Here is a 16706-nt window from a genome sequence, read left to right on the forward strand (position 1 = left end):
CTATCAGCTGAAGCAGCCTTCACAGCAAATTGCCTCTCAGAGTCCTCCTCAGCGACGGGCTAATGGCCTTGCATTGAATCACATTGTTTCAGTTTAGCTGCCTTCGAGAAGGCAAAGCGAAAGAATGTAATCAAATAGCCGAAGGACAGGCAGCCTAAGGAGCTCTGACGGGGTAAGACATAGGTAACGTCTTTCATCCAGCGTTGAGCAGAGGTTTCATTGCCAGCACAAGCCTGCTGTTTAGCGCTGTCTTGCTTTAGTAATACGGTCTATTAAGCCCTTTTTGTCACTGACTCTGAACCTCTTTTATTTGAGATGTAAATCAACACGTCACCTTTTTTCTTTACCGAACAGTTTCATTGATCAGTGGGCCACATTACTGTGAATGTCTCAGGAGACCAACCGTCACAGGTGGGTAGAGGGTGGCTCCACCAGTGGTTCTTTTCACAGACCAGTGGCTCTTCGTGGCTGAGGCGGTAGCCCGAGTCACAGCCGAAAGACACGGTGGAGCCGATGGAGAAGTCCTGACCGTAGCGAAGACCGTTGACTGGAATCCCTGGATCCAGGCAGGAGTAGGCATCTACTGTTACGCCTAGGAATAGTGAGACAGATGAAGCTTAGAAAAAAAATACTCAATTACTGTATTTACTGACTGCCGGCACTCTACATTAACAAAAGTTACTTTCAAATGGCAAGTTTTCAAACCGTGGAAAGTTTACTGTACACTTACTTTCATACAGGATCTTGAAGCCGCTGTTTGAGCGGCTGTTGTCAGTGGTGAAAAGCATGTACAGGTGGTTGCCACTGCTGAATAGGAACTGAGGCACCTGGGTGCCGTTGAATGAGCCAATTAAAGGAGAGAGAAGATTGGGCCCATCGTGAAGCTCCAGGAAATCACAATTCAATTCTGTCTGAAATCTGGTTGGAAAAACACAATAATTAAATATCCTTGCCGGCAATAAGACAACTATATAATATTTATTATATACTACTGTTAAAATGGTTGGGGTTGGTAATCTGATTTTACATTTTTTTAAATATGGTTTCACCTAGGCCTAGTGCCAGTACTCAAATCTTCAGAGTTACATAATTGTTCAGAAATCATTCCAATATTTATTATCTAACATGAATTATTATAAATGCTAAAACATAATAAAAATGTGGTACTGTTCACTATTTTTGTGTAAAAGGTGATACATTTTTCCCCCATGAATTTCATAAAAGCAGCATTTTTTTATCTTAATTTAGTGCATACTTGCTAAATAAAAGCTTATGGACCCTAACATTTTAATGTTAGTGTATTTACACTATTCCTGTAATTAAAGATGCACAAAAGCAGCAATATCCACTCAAATTCAAACAGCATACTTCTCAAATGTGATCTTGATGGAGCGTCCCGGTTCAGCCTCTATGACCCACTCACAGTTGAGCGAATCTTTGTAGTAACCAGGCCACCCAGGAGACAAAATAACTCCACTAGGAGCTGAGAAGTGGCCTCCACAGGGAGCTGTAGAAAGTACAGAGGTTTAACAGAAATGCATTTTAGTTTATACACATAAAGACACTGTTTTTGTATCCGTGCCTGAGACAGACGATCAGTTTAATAATAAATACCAGTTGACTGTACGTTATACCTCAATTCACAATCCCACGAAACCTAAAGTAAAGTGTTAAAACTGCTGGTGGGTGACACTGCTAGTCTGTCATTCCAGTCCTCTGACCATATGAATAGTGTTACTACATAATTAGAAACACGCTGAGCGAAATTCGAGGGATTGACAAGGATTTTAACGACAGATGACAGGCTGCTCACCACAACATGCCCTCCGGTTTACATGCCCTATTAACCCTCATCTCTATGACCTACAGGTGACTGTCTATTCCATTTAGAGTCACATACAAAACTAGGCACAACTGTCCACTTATTGGAGACTCATGTCTACTTCTAGTGGTGACTGGCCATAATAAATACCTTCACACTTTGGGATGGGGCCGCTCCACATCACCTTGCCACCGTTGAGCTCACAAGTGATGGTTTCTGCTCCCTGTGTCTTAATGAAGCCATCCTCGCAGATGATCGAGATGGAGCTGCCTAGCTGGAAACTGTCACCGAAACGTCTGGCATTCAGGGGGACTCCTGGATCCGGACACTCATTATGGCCAAATGCTGTAAGAATGAATGACATGAGATAGTAATCTAGAATTGGAAGTGTCATGAACAGGCTTTCGCCATAGATTTTATGGGTAGTCAAAGTATTTATGACACCACAATGTCACTACCAAAAAAAGAAAAAAAAATCACTTTAACGAGTTAAAAACGAGGTTGTTAGAAAGTTGAGAAGTTTGAAAGACACTCCATCTCAGGTGGTGCACTTCAATTTACCCGGCACTCAAAGAATTAGGATTTGTGGTACTTTGCAGGACAGGTTTCTACTCAAGGCTTTGTTTAATAGTGTTAGTGTTATTGACCTTCCAGCTGTTTTTATCATAACTCCATGAAGCATATATAGAGGCCCAAGGCGATTGGCCAAGAAAACTGTTGTCCCCACAACACCCTGAGTGCCTGATGGATGTCTAGTGACAGGAAAGGCCTACAAGAAGGACATGACGTTTGTCAGAATGAATACAGATTTAACGTGCTCCATCAGGGCACTGACAGCTCTAAACAGACAACAGTTAGGTGTCAGTCTGTTAAAGAACTCGACATTAGCGTTCACCCTTAACGACTACTGTAGCAACCTAATATGCATGCAAACTGATGTCTACTTAAAAGACTTTGATGGATTATTGTGACATTTCACATCTCCTTTAAGAAGGACCATCAAAGAAGACATTGTGTAGATTAAAGTCATGTATGTGCTAATGAGGGGCAGAGGGGCACTGCGGGAAAAAACAAAGCCTATTTGCATTTAAAATGCCTGAAAGTTGCAATAAACAGACACTCTTTCATGTTTGTTTGTTTTAAATATCACAAATCCATCAATTCATATTTTACAGAACATTACCTTTCTCTTTTATTAAATGTTAATTTTATCAACAAAATTATCGAAGACGCTTACAAACAATGTTTTTTAATATAATAAAAAAAAGAATTATAATGATGACAACTTAATTCAAACTAGTGCTGTCAAATGATTAATCGTGATTAATCGCATCCAAAATAGTACTTTTAGTTTACATAATATATGTATGTGTATGTATATATAAATACACACACACGTATATATTACAGAAAAATATGTTGTTAGTATTTGAAATATATTTATTTATAATATAAACTATATCTATATAAATATAAACATAAATAGTAAAAATGTTCACAATATATACTGTATGTGTGAGTATTTTATATATACATAATAAATATGTATAAAACAAACATATATATTATGCAAAAAAATTAGTATTTATTTATTTTTTCATAACCAAAAAAGTATTATTATTAGAATTGTATTGGGTTTTGGACTTATTATTGTAAGCAGCTGACTGTTTACAATGTTTAGACTAAATATATGAGACATTTGATATAAATAGAGAAAGTACTTTCTCTGATATCTTTGATTTTTTTGATATAGAAAATAAAACTATTAATAGTACTGTAAAAGAAGGTAAAAATGGTTAAAAAGTGCTCTCAGTACGCTAGATTATAACTGTTAAAGCATATTCTTCAACGATAAGTGTGACTGCTATCAGTACACTTCATTGCACAACACATGCTTACAACATGTCTCGTGCAGAATTCATGCTTTCATATATGCTTAACAGATGCCCCATACAGACATAATGCAGATTAGAAACCCAAAGGTCCAAAGGTGTCACACGCACTGGTGTAGGTAATGTTGAAACCTCTGCCAGACATGGAGTGGTCAGCCTGGAACTCCAGCCGGAGAATATTGTTGTTGCTGGTGAGATGAGACGGCACCTCAGCCCCAGTGAAACGGCCAAGCACAGACGAGTCAAGCATTTCTCCATCCTTCACGGTCAGGATATCATATGGAGCCTCTAGGTCAAAGTCATTGAAGGCCAAGTGGATACGACTGCCGGGCTCTGATAGGATCAGCCACACGCAGTTTAAGTTGTTCCCATAGCCCTCTGGGTAATCCGGAGAGAGGACTGTGCCCATGGGTGCAGTGAAGTTTGAAAGACAGGGAACTGAAAAAATAAAACAGAATTGCTACTAATTTGTAGCTAAAGATTAATGCAACTATGTTCATAATGACTGAGAAAAAAACACCCCGACAGCCGGCAACATATAAAAACATGCCACATCATACATCAGTGTAATAATACAGCACTTAGCTATGTGTGTGTGTTTAATATGCCATATGGAGACTGTCAACTCTGCTGTTGATTAGGTTCTGCACTTTCTGACAAACTGCGTTCATGACATAGATGGACTTCAGGCTATAAATAGAGCTGATTTGTTCAATCTTCCAATTAGACGTGGAGAAATTTCAGCTATGCATTTTCTTGCAAAGAGCCTACAGGTGAAGTATCAAAATATAGCAGATGTCACTGCAGCTGAAGTAGTCTCTAGGTCGGCTGTATATATATAAGCCAATTATTTCAGCTGCCTCAGAGATCTCTGCATTCATTTGGAAGAAAAGGCAAAGACAGGAAAGTTAATAAAATCCAGTTATAAGAAATTTTTTATGAAACATAAAAAAATTAGCAGAAGAAAAGATAAAGTGTGTGATTTCAATGCCACTAGCGTCCCAACTAGTGATAAGTTTTCAAACTTGGTTTCTAAACATTTTCCATGTCTGCCATTGGTCAGCTAACATATAATCCTGCCCATCCACTTTTTTGCATTTGCAATTTCAAGATGGTACTGAAATGGTAAAAATTGTGGACAGAATAAAAACAACTCCTTTAAATTTAGCAGAACTTTCCTAATTAAAATGGTCAAATAATACATTATAAAACTGTTGTTATAGCACAAAACTAGGACAGGAAATAAACATTTCCAAAGCAATTAATCAGTTTGCAACGTACAGTAGTATTGACAGTACTCACAAATGCAGATGGGGATGTTGGCAGACCACTGGTTGTTGTTCTGACAGGATATTGTCTTCTCTCCAATAAGCTCAAATCCAAATTGGCACTCAAAGCGTAACACGTCGCCATTAGAGAATCCATCTCCTTCCCTCATCCCATACAGAGGGGTCCCCGGGTCCCCACAGCTCTCCTTGTCAATTTCTACAGAGAAAAGACGTAAACAGCAGGGATCATTAAACATCACTTTTCCTCTTTCCACTTCTGCGGTATTAAAAAGAAATCTTTTACATTCGTTAGAGGGCAAAATTATTAGAAAGCTAGTATTTTCACCAGCTAAAAATGGTTCGCCATTAATTGTAATAATCCAGTGAGATTTTTGTTTGCACAATGAGTCTGACAAGAGCCAGTGCTCCACACAGAGATCTGATCTCATCAACATCCAGTCTATCTGGAATCACAAGAAGAAATAGAACACACTGAGACAGACTAAATCAGGAAGAACTGCTGCAACATCTCCAAGATGCTTCAAGAGACCTTCAAGTTCACTGGAAGAAAAAGCTAATCAGATGCTAATCAGACAGCAGGATCTTTCTGATGCAGCTGGTGGCCTGAAAAAGTCTTGCTGGTTAAACTAGTTAAGAGAAATTAACTGTCAAGTCCTCTCCATGTTAAAGTGCAAGATACATCTACAGAGCCAATTACTAAATTGTAGCTTTGAAATTGGTACTGAATTGTACTGCAAAAATCCAATGATGGACTGATTTGATCAGATGTCCTGAACCTTGCTGCACTTGCGGGAAGCTGACCGGAACAGAATGCCGCCAAAACTCTCTGTTCAGCCTTGATAAGCTCCAGCACATGGACCCTTCGGTGCTAGAGTCGGCCATCCAGGACATTCCCACCACAAGTACAAAAACCAAGTCTAGGGGTCACTATACCTAGATAACACCTTCCATCTGCATAGAATCAACTCAGTGGGCGGCGGGATGCCGGAACGGGCAATACATCTTCCCAGACACTTTGCACGGACATTCACAATTGAACTATGAACTCTGTTCCGAATAGGGATGCTTGAGGGTTTGCCAAAGGACGTACGGTAAGAGAGAGCGGAAAAAACATCCACTAAATTTCATTTAAAACCAAATCAAAGTTTGAACATGTAGGAAGGGGATTTCTCCTGAGGTATAATGGAGGTCTTTGGCCAATGCTTGATGTATGGCATTAATTTCCGACATGACAGTCTCTTTATGACTACCACAATGCTTTACTCCATTGGTCAATCGTGAGGGGTGGCTAGGGGAAGGTTAGGCCATATTTACTGCTTTGTATTTATGATGAGGCAAAAAATAGAGTACAAATTGTCCGTAGGAGCTGATGGTGTGTGAATAATCCCGGACAGCGCTACACTCCGACGTGAGGTCAGCGCGTCAGTTGCGGACCCCTACGCTTCTCTAACACCGCTTAATGTAACTGTGGGACCTCTCTGTGAAGATCAGTTGTGTTAACAAGTTATCCAATCAAATCCAAAAGGTTGATTCTGTATACGTAAGCACAGACGGCCCACACAGGAGAAGTTTGGGACCTGTGTTTTTCTTCCTGAAATGGCCAGGGAATTACAAAGTATCAGTGAACTTTGGCATGTAATATATCAAAAAGCATTTTGAGCATTTACCATATAGCAGGACTCATTAAGCCGGCCTTCACATAAAAGCCTATAAATAAATTTAATCTCAAAACCATTTCTTATTCATTGGAAAATGGCAAGTAATTTATCTCTCCTTTGTGTATCCCATGGATATTGTTTCATTTCAATAATGCTGACTTTATCTCTCTCAAGAAAGTGCTCATTATCGCTAAGTCGAGTTTTATGTGGAGTCGAGACACAAAACGAGGCACTTCTAAAACACGAGTCACATGAGTCAAGTACACAGCCAAACTCCCAGGCGGATCTCTGCTTTTATTTCTTTGAAGCATTCAATTAAATTAGGTATTTAAAACATGTTGAGGATATTGGCCATACGGAATACAAACAAAATGATCTTTAAAAGAAGGGATGTTAATGAGCGTGGCAGTATGTCGGTGTGTTGAAACTGCGTGCCAAAGCAGTTATGGATAATCAATGGCAAACTGCACTAAAAAAACTTCAGTAATGCATAGGCTTCATAAAGATTTCAGTAGATTGTTTAAAAAAGCCTATAAACTCTTGTAACTGGTAAAAGTTTTTTTTCCACATCAGCTGTGTTTGTTCAATGTCATTACAAAGTCAAACTTGCAGTCTGTAAGCAGCAAAGGTTCAAGGCCACCAACATCAAACAGTGTATAACTAAACAGATCTTAGGCTTTATACAAATAAAACTAGCACAGCCACCTACACCAAGTTATCAATAGCATATTCTTCTGAGAAATTACAGATACCAAAATAAAACTCTACTGTATGCGAGGCGTTAAAGAATGACACATAAAAATGTGCTCACAGAAAATATGATTGAAAAATGATGAATCTAACGATTCAGGCACTGCTCAAAAGCTCTGATGCATTGATTTAACTAAGTTATATTCGTCTTTTTAATTTTTTTTATTTATAAGCCAAAACACATATAAATAACAATGAGACCGCCAGAGTTAAGAATAATAGGCCGATTTGCATGGTAATGAATACAAATCATGGTAACACTTCAGCAGTGCCTGACAACACTTTTAATATGCTAATTTGAACCTTTGGGATCAAGTAAATGTGTTATGTTTTTATGTCATTAAGTTTGTCACAAGAAATAAGAACATAGTGCACCCTCAGAGGTAAAACATAAGGGGGTGTAAATTCATCGGTGGAAAATGACAGATGTAGCTGTATTAATAAGTAAAATGTAGCCATCAAACTTCAGTCACCATAAGCACAATTAATGACCCATGCAGATTATGCATTTGTCACAGACGCTGCGTAATGGAGTGCATTTGTATTGTAAGTATACACTCCTAAATGAGATAAACTATATCTCCTCTGTGCTCTAGGGCAGCGAGTAACAACCCAAAAATGGGACGTAGGTCTGACTGTTCTTTATTCTGCCAATAAATTGTTTATTTGATGAATAAAGTTTTTATTTGCCAGATAAAATAATGACAAACACATGGTGTTACACTTGAAATTCAAACACAAAAGAAAGGAAATGAAAAGCCAGGCTTGTTGTGAACGCTTGCGTGAAACGCAGTTCTTTATATATTCAGGCAATTCTCCTTACAGATTCACACCAAAGCCTCTGTAAATTAACTTTTGCATTTAAATCATCATTTGAAATATATAATCATGTCTGTTTCATGTTGAAGTGACCCTTTTGTGCAAAACCGTGACCTGACAGGTAAAATGAACTACTGGGGAACAAGACAATGAAGACCTTAATATTTCTTCCACTGAATAAATGAGTGCTTTGAACCATTAATGAGTTCATTTTGTGTCTGGATCCCTCAAAGGGTTCTTGATTTATATTATATATCACTTATAATACTCACGTCATATATCATATGTGTCCTCATTGGGTTCTCGTTTTATCTGTGCTTTGGAACACATAACAGAATGTGACATTTAAAATCTCGTTCAATCTTACTCAATGTTAAACCCATGATGTTCTTTCAGTCAGAACAGCTCCATATTATTAGTATAATTCTAATAATACCATTCTAGAATAGGGCATTGCAATGTGAATATATATATATATATATATATATATATATATATATATATATATATATATATATATATATATATATATACACACACATATAAAAAAACTACAAAACTATAAAAAAATACTATAATCAAACTAAAATTATATATATTTTTTCACAATTCATTCTTTCACGCCAGAATGTGACGTCCTGTAATGCGGAGCACCGAAAGCTTATTCATGCTACATTATGCATGTTTAAGCTATATAATTTTCCCCCTCATGTATGACCGCCATTTATGATTGACAGGTCCAATTAGATCTACCTAGAAATTGAAAATCAAGAAACAAAGCCACTGTGCTCGTCTGTGGCATATATAGAATGAATTATAATAGGTGTAGAGAAGACAAATGAAAAAAGACGAATCTAATACAATCTGTAATATTTTGCCCAACTCTCCCAGGGATATCATACAGTGATCTGTTTTTTTTTTTGTTTTTTTTATCTCTCTGGTCTTCTTGCACTTAAGGGGATTCATTTGCTCTCTCGGTCTCTTTCTCTGTCTACCTCAGTCAGTCTCTCTCATTATACTGAATGGCACGCTGTTCATCACCCCGACACTAATTTATTACAAAACCTTGAGGGAGGAGAGATAATCAAAGATATGGGTTTTGTAGGGATTGCTGCTTCTATCAAGTGAATGTAGCTCATGTGTTCGGGATGAAAGTTAGTTGCCGTGCATTCAGCAGAGACCGCTGAAGTGATTTGTGGGAACTGCTTCGCTTATATGCACACTGACTACTAAGAACGTATGCTGAATACTCATGCAGGAAATAGTGGACATGTCCAGGTAAATAACGCCTGGCTTTTTTGATGTCTAAACCGCTTTTCAGTGGATGGGAAAAACACTTTCTAACCTGATCAGAAAACAAGGGATGAAGGTTGGACATTTGATTGAATCTGGGCTTATGCCAAACAGGTTGTTTGTACAACTCCGGGTTTACCCTGTTTTCGCTTTCTGTTTGTTTGCAGTTGCAAATGAAGCTGTTTGGGTGTTTTTTATCACTCTGCCACACTTCCTCCTTTTAACCTTGACAACAGGGTCGCCGCAGTTGCAATTGATTATTTGTTGTACAGCTGTTTTTGATTAAGAATTATTTAATTTTATTTGCATATAAAGCCAGCGAAATGAAACCAGAGCATTTAGTGTTCACGATGAATGTTAAGCCTAACACCGTCATCGTCAATAACCAAGATCAAGTAAACCACAATCCTGTATTAATAATATATATATTCTTTGAGCAACGTTGTTTGCTTTTTAGTGTTTTTTAGACCATTCCCAAAGTGACTATATATTATTCACATCCTGGTACCTTTGTAGTTGATCTTGAAGCCTATAGATCCCACGCTTTCATCCGACTGGAGGTGAAGCCACATCTGATGGGTCATGCTAACGATGAGGTCGGGAACAAAGCTGCCAGTCAGACTGATGAGAAGACAGAGATCAGGCACACGTAAACAAAAGAGAAGCACATCATACTGAATCTTTAATAACAGACAAAAGGTTAAGCACACCTACCAAGTACTACCCAGCTGTCCAAACTAAAAAACGGTTTTATCATAATTTATATATTGCATCATATTTTTCAGTTCTTTAGCACTTATGTACTTATCGTAGTAACTAAAATAACGCTAATGACTAGATACTAACCCCTACCCCATTTAGTTACCTTAAATTACATCACTTTCTTGGGTAACTACACTGTAATTACACACACTATAAAACAAACCAGAAATTCACTCGTAGGCACAATTTTTATTTGTCTACAAAGATGTCTTTAAAATCAATCATGTCAAACATTTCACTGGTATTGCAAAGATACGTACTAATAACTAACTTGATGAAAAGCATATTGTCGCTCTCCGTAAGACAAACACATCCACAAAACTTACACCAGTAGGATTTTTTATATTATCATTCACTTGCCCAGAGCAAATGAGACTGATTGATAGGGATACTGTTTCAGGAAAATTATGCATCACCTTACCGTCCCAGACTGTGGAAAAGAAACTCACACTTGCAAAATGGTTTTCGGGTCTCCTACTTCCCCTCCATCACCGATGGTTAGCGTGTCATAGCCCAGTTCTAGGTCAAACTCCTCAAAGTTAATCTGAATCACCTGTCGGCAGAAATGAGGCATAATGCTTAGTGATGTGTCAAATGAACTGAATGAAACTTTATGGCTCTTGCATAATTGAATCCTGTCAGCTGACTGAAACAGAAGAGAGAAGGTGGACGAAACTCTCTTTAGTGAATTTGGGAGAGAATAAAGAAACTTTATTAGAATCTTTATTAGAAGGTAAAAGTTTCCAGAAAACATACTCGAGCATTCCTTTGGGCATTCAAGCATGATGAATGTGCTTCTCCTGAACAAACATCATAAATTAAAATTAGATTTTTTTTTTTTTTTTTGGTTTTTATACACAGGAAATGTACCAGTTTTTACAGAGCTCAAAGGAGAATGTAACCATTACCAAAATGGCTAATGTTATTAGTACTCCATATTTAGCAATTACTGATTAAACATATTGATTAAACATTTTTACATTTAGGCTATTTCCTGCCTTTATGCTTTTAGAGAATGCTCTTTGTCCTGTTGGAAACAGATCCTTATGAAAGAAATAAACAAGAAAAAAACATACAAAAAGTCACACTAATTACATTATTATAATATTATTATATGATGAAATATAAATAAAACAAAATAATAATAAAAAATAAAATGTAATCATAATCCAACCATGGTTATTAGTAGCACTACTTTTTTTATTTATTTATTTATTTTTTTTTTTAAAGAATTATTTCTTCAATTTCTTTTTTTTTTTTTTTTTCCTGCCTTTGTGCTTCCAGCCTTCTCACTGTCCTGTGGGAAACTAATCTTTATAGAAAAAAAATATATATGAAAAGTCAGACTAATTATATTATATAATCAGATATAATTATATGGACTGTAATATAAAATAAATAAAAATAATACAATAAATTATTATTATTCTTTTAATTTAGCAAGGACGTACAGTAATTATAACCCAACCAGTCAAGGTTATTTAACCTTTTTTTTTTTATAATTATTGTTTAAATGGTTTCACAGTTTCACAATTATTTTCTGCCTTTGTGCTTGTAATACACTAATTATATTATTATTATTATTATTATATCATCATATGAAATTAAATGGGCTCTAAAATAAAACAAAACAAAATAAAATAATTATTGGGAAGAATTTATTTTTTAGGAAGAATGTAATCATAACCCAACGAGTCAAGCAAATTATTCAATTTTAATTTAAATTTAAGCAATAATTGCTTAAATGTCAGATTTTTACACTTATTTCCTGCCTTTCTGCTTCCTGCTTTCTCTCTGTCCTGTGGGAAACTGATCTTTATGAAAGAAAAAAAAATCAATATGAAAATTAGACTAATTATACCCATTACACTTACCACAATCAATTGATTCATTCAAATGTAGTAATTTGAACACTAGAGCATGTCCTGGATGACTAGGAGTTGGGAAAGGAGGATCAAGGCTTTAGAAACAGGGATTAGAGGTATGGAAGAGCCACAGGCATATGGAGAGGCCTGAACTTTCTATATTGATTAACCCATTGAGAGGTACTGGGAGGAATTAGTTGCCATGGCAATGGGCTCTTCACCATAGCCCGGGCTTAGCAGGTATGGATGTATGAGAGCTACTTAGGACTGATGATTGATGCTTAGACAGCACCTCGGCTCAGATAATAAACTTGTTTTTTCCATGTAACTGAATACAGAATACTCCAGAGTCCCTGTCTCGCTAAAGGTCACCAAATAACAAACGCAGCTCCGATGCAGAGATGCAGGATTTAACGGAATGAAATAGTTGGGAATGAGAGTTGGGATCTCTGCATCTATCTAATATTAAGGATACCAGCGTAAGAGAATCCATAAACCTGATCCCAGATCAGCCACACAGCACATCAACACAGGAACTTGCCTTCGGTGACTTGGCCTGCCTGCTGTTGTCATGGCGATTGGAGTCGTAAGCTAATGCTTTTGTTGGAGAGCAAGTGAGGTGCTGAGGCCAGACTATTGAATTGCGAAGAAATAAGGTAATAGAGCAGAATTATGACTTTACAATGGAGCAGAGAGGCCAGTGAAAACGCTCCAGTGCATTTACCGGTATGCCGCAGAGTCAGGTCTATTCCATCAAACATGAAAATGAGTCATTCTGACGGGTGATTGTTTTAAAAGCTAATCCAGAATCACTATTCAAACAGCATTCGGAAAATGAATCTGGTTTGGCCTGATGCACTTCAAACAAGTGTAAGAGACAGCAGACCAGATACACACACACACACACACACACACACACACACACACTAAACCCACACACCAACACAAGCACATACACACACACAAAGTGGATTAAATAAGAGATTATTATTGATTGTACAATAATATGTGTTCCCATAAATTAGATTTTCTGGCTTATTGGTGGCAGTGGATGTCACTTTGTCTCTATCCCTTAGAAAAACTACATCTGTCCAATTATATATATTTATGCATTTAGCAGATGCTTTTATTCAAAACAATTTGCATTCCAAGTAAGCAATTTGGTACTTCACGTTATTCCTGGGAATCAGTAAAATGATCAATTGTTCAATTCTTCACCAAAACATAATAAAAAAATAAATAAATAAAAGAAAGAAAAAGGAAAATGAAATAGACAAAACAACAACAATAACAACAAAAAAAATTATCTATCTATCTATCTATCTATCTATCTATCTATCTATCTATCTATCTATCTATCTATCTATCTATCTATCTATCTATATAATTTATTTAGCAAGGATGCATTAAATTAATGTTACATAATGTCTTTTTAAAAATAATAAATGCTATTTATTTTAACATATACATCATCCTCATCAAAGAATCCTGAATCATTATTAATAATAATATTTCACTTCATTTTAATAGAAAACTGTTCTATGAAACTATAATATTTCACATAATTACAGGTTTTTTTACTGCATTTTGGATCAAGTAAGCAGGCTTCGGTAAAACCTTACCGATCACAAGCTTAGAACCTTTTGAATTTTAGTTCATGTCCAGTGGCAAAGAATGTATATAATATTATTTGGTTCAACATTTATATCTAATCACAATGGATATGCAGTTCCTCCAAAATCACGTAACAGCACACACACACACACACAAGTGGATCTGATGTTTCCTCAAGGTGAAAACCGAAAACACGCTGCCTGGATGTCAAGCTCCCTTAGGACTGTTCGTATTGTCATTTCCCTAGATTACGTTCACTGAGATGGCATCTCTGGCTTCCCTAAACCAGACTACTTCACCTGCCGCACGGTCCTGCTGGGATTTACTGCCAGTGTGGATGAACAGCTGTAGAATCACCCAAAGATTTCACAGATGCTGTTTAAAAATAAGAATTAAAGCACAAGCCACCATTTGACCACTGCTCAGAAAATTACAAGGATGTTGAACTTGAAGCTCTGATTGTCCAGATCAATAAAAAAATGAACGAGGGCATCATAAGCAAGTGATCAAAATAAATAAACGCTTTCAATTACAAAACTGTATAATATATACTAATGTCCATATTATTAATTCTTTTTTATATTTATTTCATACAAATATATGTAATTGAAATATATGTTTAAATATATGTAATTTCAGGCCTACTCTGATTGCTGCTGTTTATTAAACGCAATAAGCCACTTGAAGCCGTGTCCCATTGATTTTACATTCGTGTTTGTGTTATGGTGAAAAAAAAAAGTAAATCACTGTCATCTGTCATGGCTTATTGCTTTAGTTCAACACTGTGTTTGGTTTATTTTTCCTCGTCCTAGAGGCTTTATATAAAGAGTTTTTATTACCATCATGTTCACTTTCTTCTGTTCAATGAATTTTCAATCATGTCACTCAAATGAATCTATTTCAGTAGTTTTACCTGGAGCAGAATTTCAGTACTATCATGTCAGCCCTCCAGCACGCGGCGAGCTGTCAAGTCAGGACCACGTCAAACGACAGTACTGATGAACAAACATTACAGCCTCAAAATGACAGGTAAGTAATTCAAGTTCGCTCCAACAAAAGACATTTAGCAAGAAAATGTCGTTTAGAATCCAAAAATATGAACTAGACTGTGTCTTTTTCCCCGTTAGTCATACGAAAATCAACGCTGGCTCAACTATTTGATGAGAATAATGATTTGAATATTTACATGATCACAAGCGGTGACAACAGGGGCCTTTAAAATCCCAGATTAAATTTTCAGTTTCTCTTCAAAACATCAAAATGGCACTGTTTTCGTTCTTGTTCCCAGAAGGACAGGAACACGCTATGAAGAATGATACATTTTCCTTTCATCGCTGATAGTGAAAAGCTATTAGTAACCCTTGAAAAAGTTTTTTTAAAGCCCCTGATGCAAGCGCGATGCTGGTAAAGAATACATCCTGAAAAATGTGCTTCTGGGTATCCCATTATTGACACGGATAAAAGGCACGATTGAAAAAGATTATAAACAACCGCGCTCCTTTCTGAACTGCAACGCATTCCCTATATGCATCTTCTTTTAATTACTATTTTTAATAGTTTTTAATATATTATATTAGCTTCCTGTACTGTAATATACTATGCAAATGTGTTTAACCACAGAAATAATGAATGAATAAAACAGAAGAGAAGAAACAAAAAAGAAAAGACAACTTGAACTGAACAGTCTCAACATGGATGAGGGGACATATGTTTCTGCCCATCATGATCCGACCTTTGATGCTCCCTCTGAGGTTAATGCCCAATCTGGGCATCAATCTCCAACGAAAGACCAATTGGGCGACAGCATTTTAGTTTCTGCTTGATAAATCAGGTCATGCTCCATTCAGAATGGACAACTGAATTCTAAAAAACAACAACCTACATATGCACAGAGTGATGTTTAACGCTGACTTCTCCTTTAGAACCAGAGGATTCAACTGAACAAGGATGGACACAATTTGGGCCTTAATTACGAAAAACACAAGACAATTACTTTGTAAATCGCATATGTTTGTAATTTGCAAATTTGTCATTTGTAATTTGTTCGATTTGTGAATAAGGTCCTAAGGGCTTTATTCTATACGCAGAGAGTTAAGCAAATCCCTTGTTAAACCAGTGATCTCTTATTTTCGATATCTCAATTTTAACAAACAAACACTAAAAAAAAAACTTTGTTTTCCACATTCTCACAATCCAAAGGCCTCACAATGGAGTCTAAATTGAATTAAGCCCTGACACAATCCGAGTCACTCTTACCAAGGTTAAAGCACAGAGTGCAATATAAATAAATAGCTACCCTAAAATTGTCTGCCAAAAATAAGTGAGCAATAATGTTCCCAGGCTGTAAGAGACAATTAGCAATTTCTCACTTGAAACAGGATAGTCTGCTGGTTGACAGAGGTCTATTTAAATCTCTGATCTGATGTCGCGAAACACACCTTTGTGCTCCAAATGCATTTCTCTTCTGTAGATGAATGGCTTTTGTCGCATGCTTTTCCTGTTATTTAGTGAAACCTACCAATTAATTGCACTTTCAGAAAAGTGTTTTACAATTAGTACAAGGCTATAATTGCAACAAATGGCAATTTTTTTTTCAACAGGTAAAATGGGGACGAGCACATTAGACTTGGTACCATAATGATTGAATATAGTTTTTTTTTTAAGAAAAAGGCAGAGGCTAGTCTCCGTATAGGTGCTAAGCCTAATATAACCATCCACTTTCAGTTGCTGTTTGTTGTAATTATGGTTTTGTTTTTTCAGTTTTTCCAAAACAATAGTTTAACGTATTTGTGTCTTAGCAATTTGTTTAATGTTTAATGAAGTGTTTTATTTCCCCATGCTGATTAAATTTGCGAAAAAACCTATAACGAGCTATTTAATGTCAAGTTCCCCCAGTGTGACAACATGCCCCGTAGCACAAATGTGTGTTTTAATTATTTTGC

General features: G+C 36.5%; 1 protein-coding gene across 1 annotated transcript in view; it reads right to left on the minus strand.

Moving 5' to 3' along the window:
• csmd3b (CUB and Sushi multiple domains 3b) overlaps positions 1-16706 on the minus strand; it is a 332481-nt gene that overhangs the window by 126602 nt on the left and 189173 nt on the right. The window contains 8 exon segments of the mRNA XM_043218230.1: positions 404-592; positions 731-918; positions 1369-1507; positions 1973-2167; positions 3826-4152; positions 5017-5199; positions 10032-10144; positions 10735-10838. Of these exon segments, the coding sequence (XP_043074165.1) occupies positions 404-592; positions 731-918; positions 1369-1507; positions 1973-2167; positions 3826-4152; positions 5017-5199; positions 10032-10144; positions 10735-10838 (1438 nt within the window).

Source organism: Puntigrus tetrazona, chromosome 19, assembly GCF_018831695.1.
Source record: "Puntigrus tetrazona isolate hp1 chromosome 19, ASM1883169v1, whole genome shotgun sequence".
Taxonomy (NCBI): domain Eukaryota; kingdom Metazoa; phylum Chordata; class Actinopteri; order Cypriniformes; family Cyprinidae; genus Puntigrus; species Puntigrus tetrazona.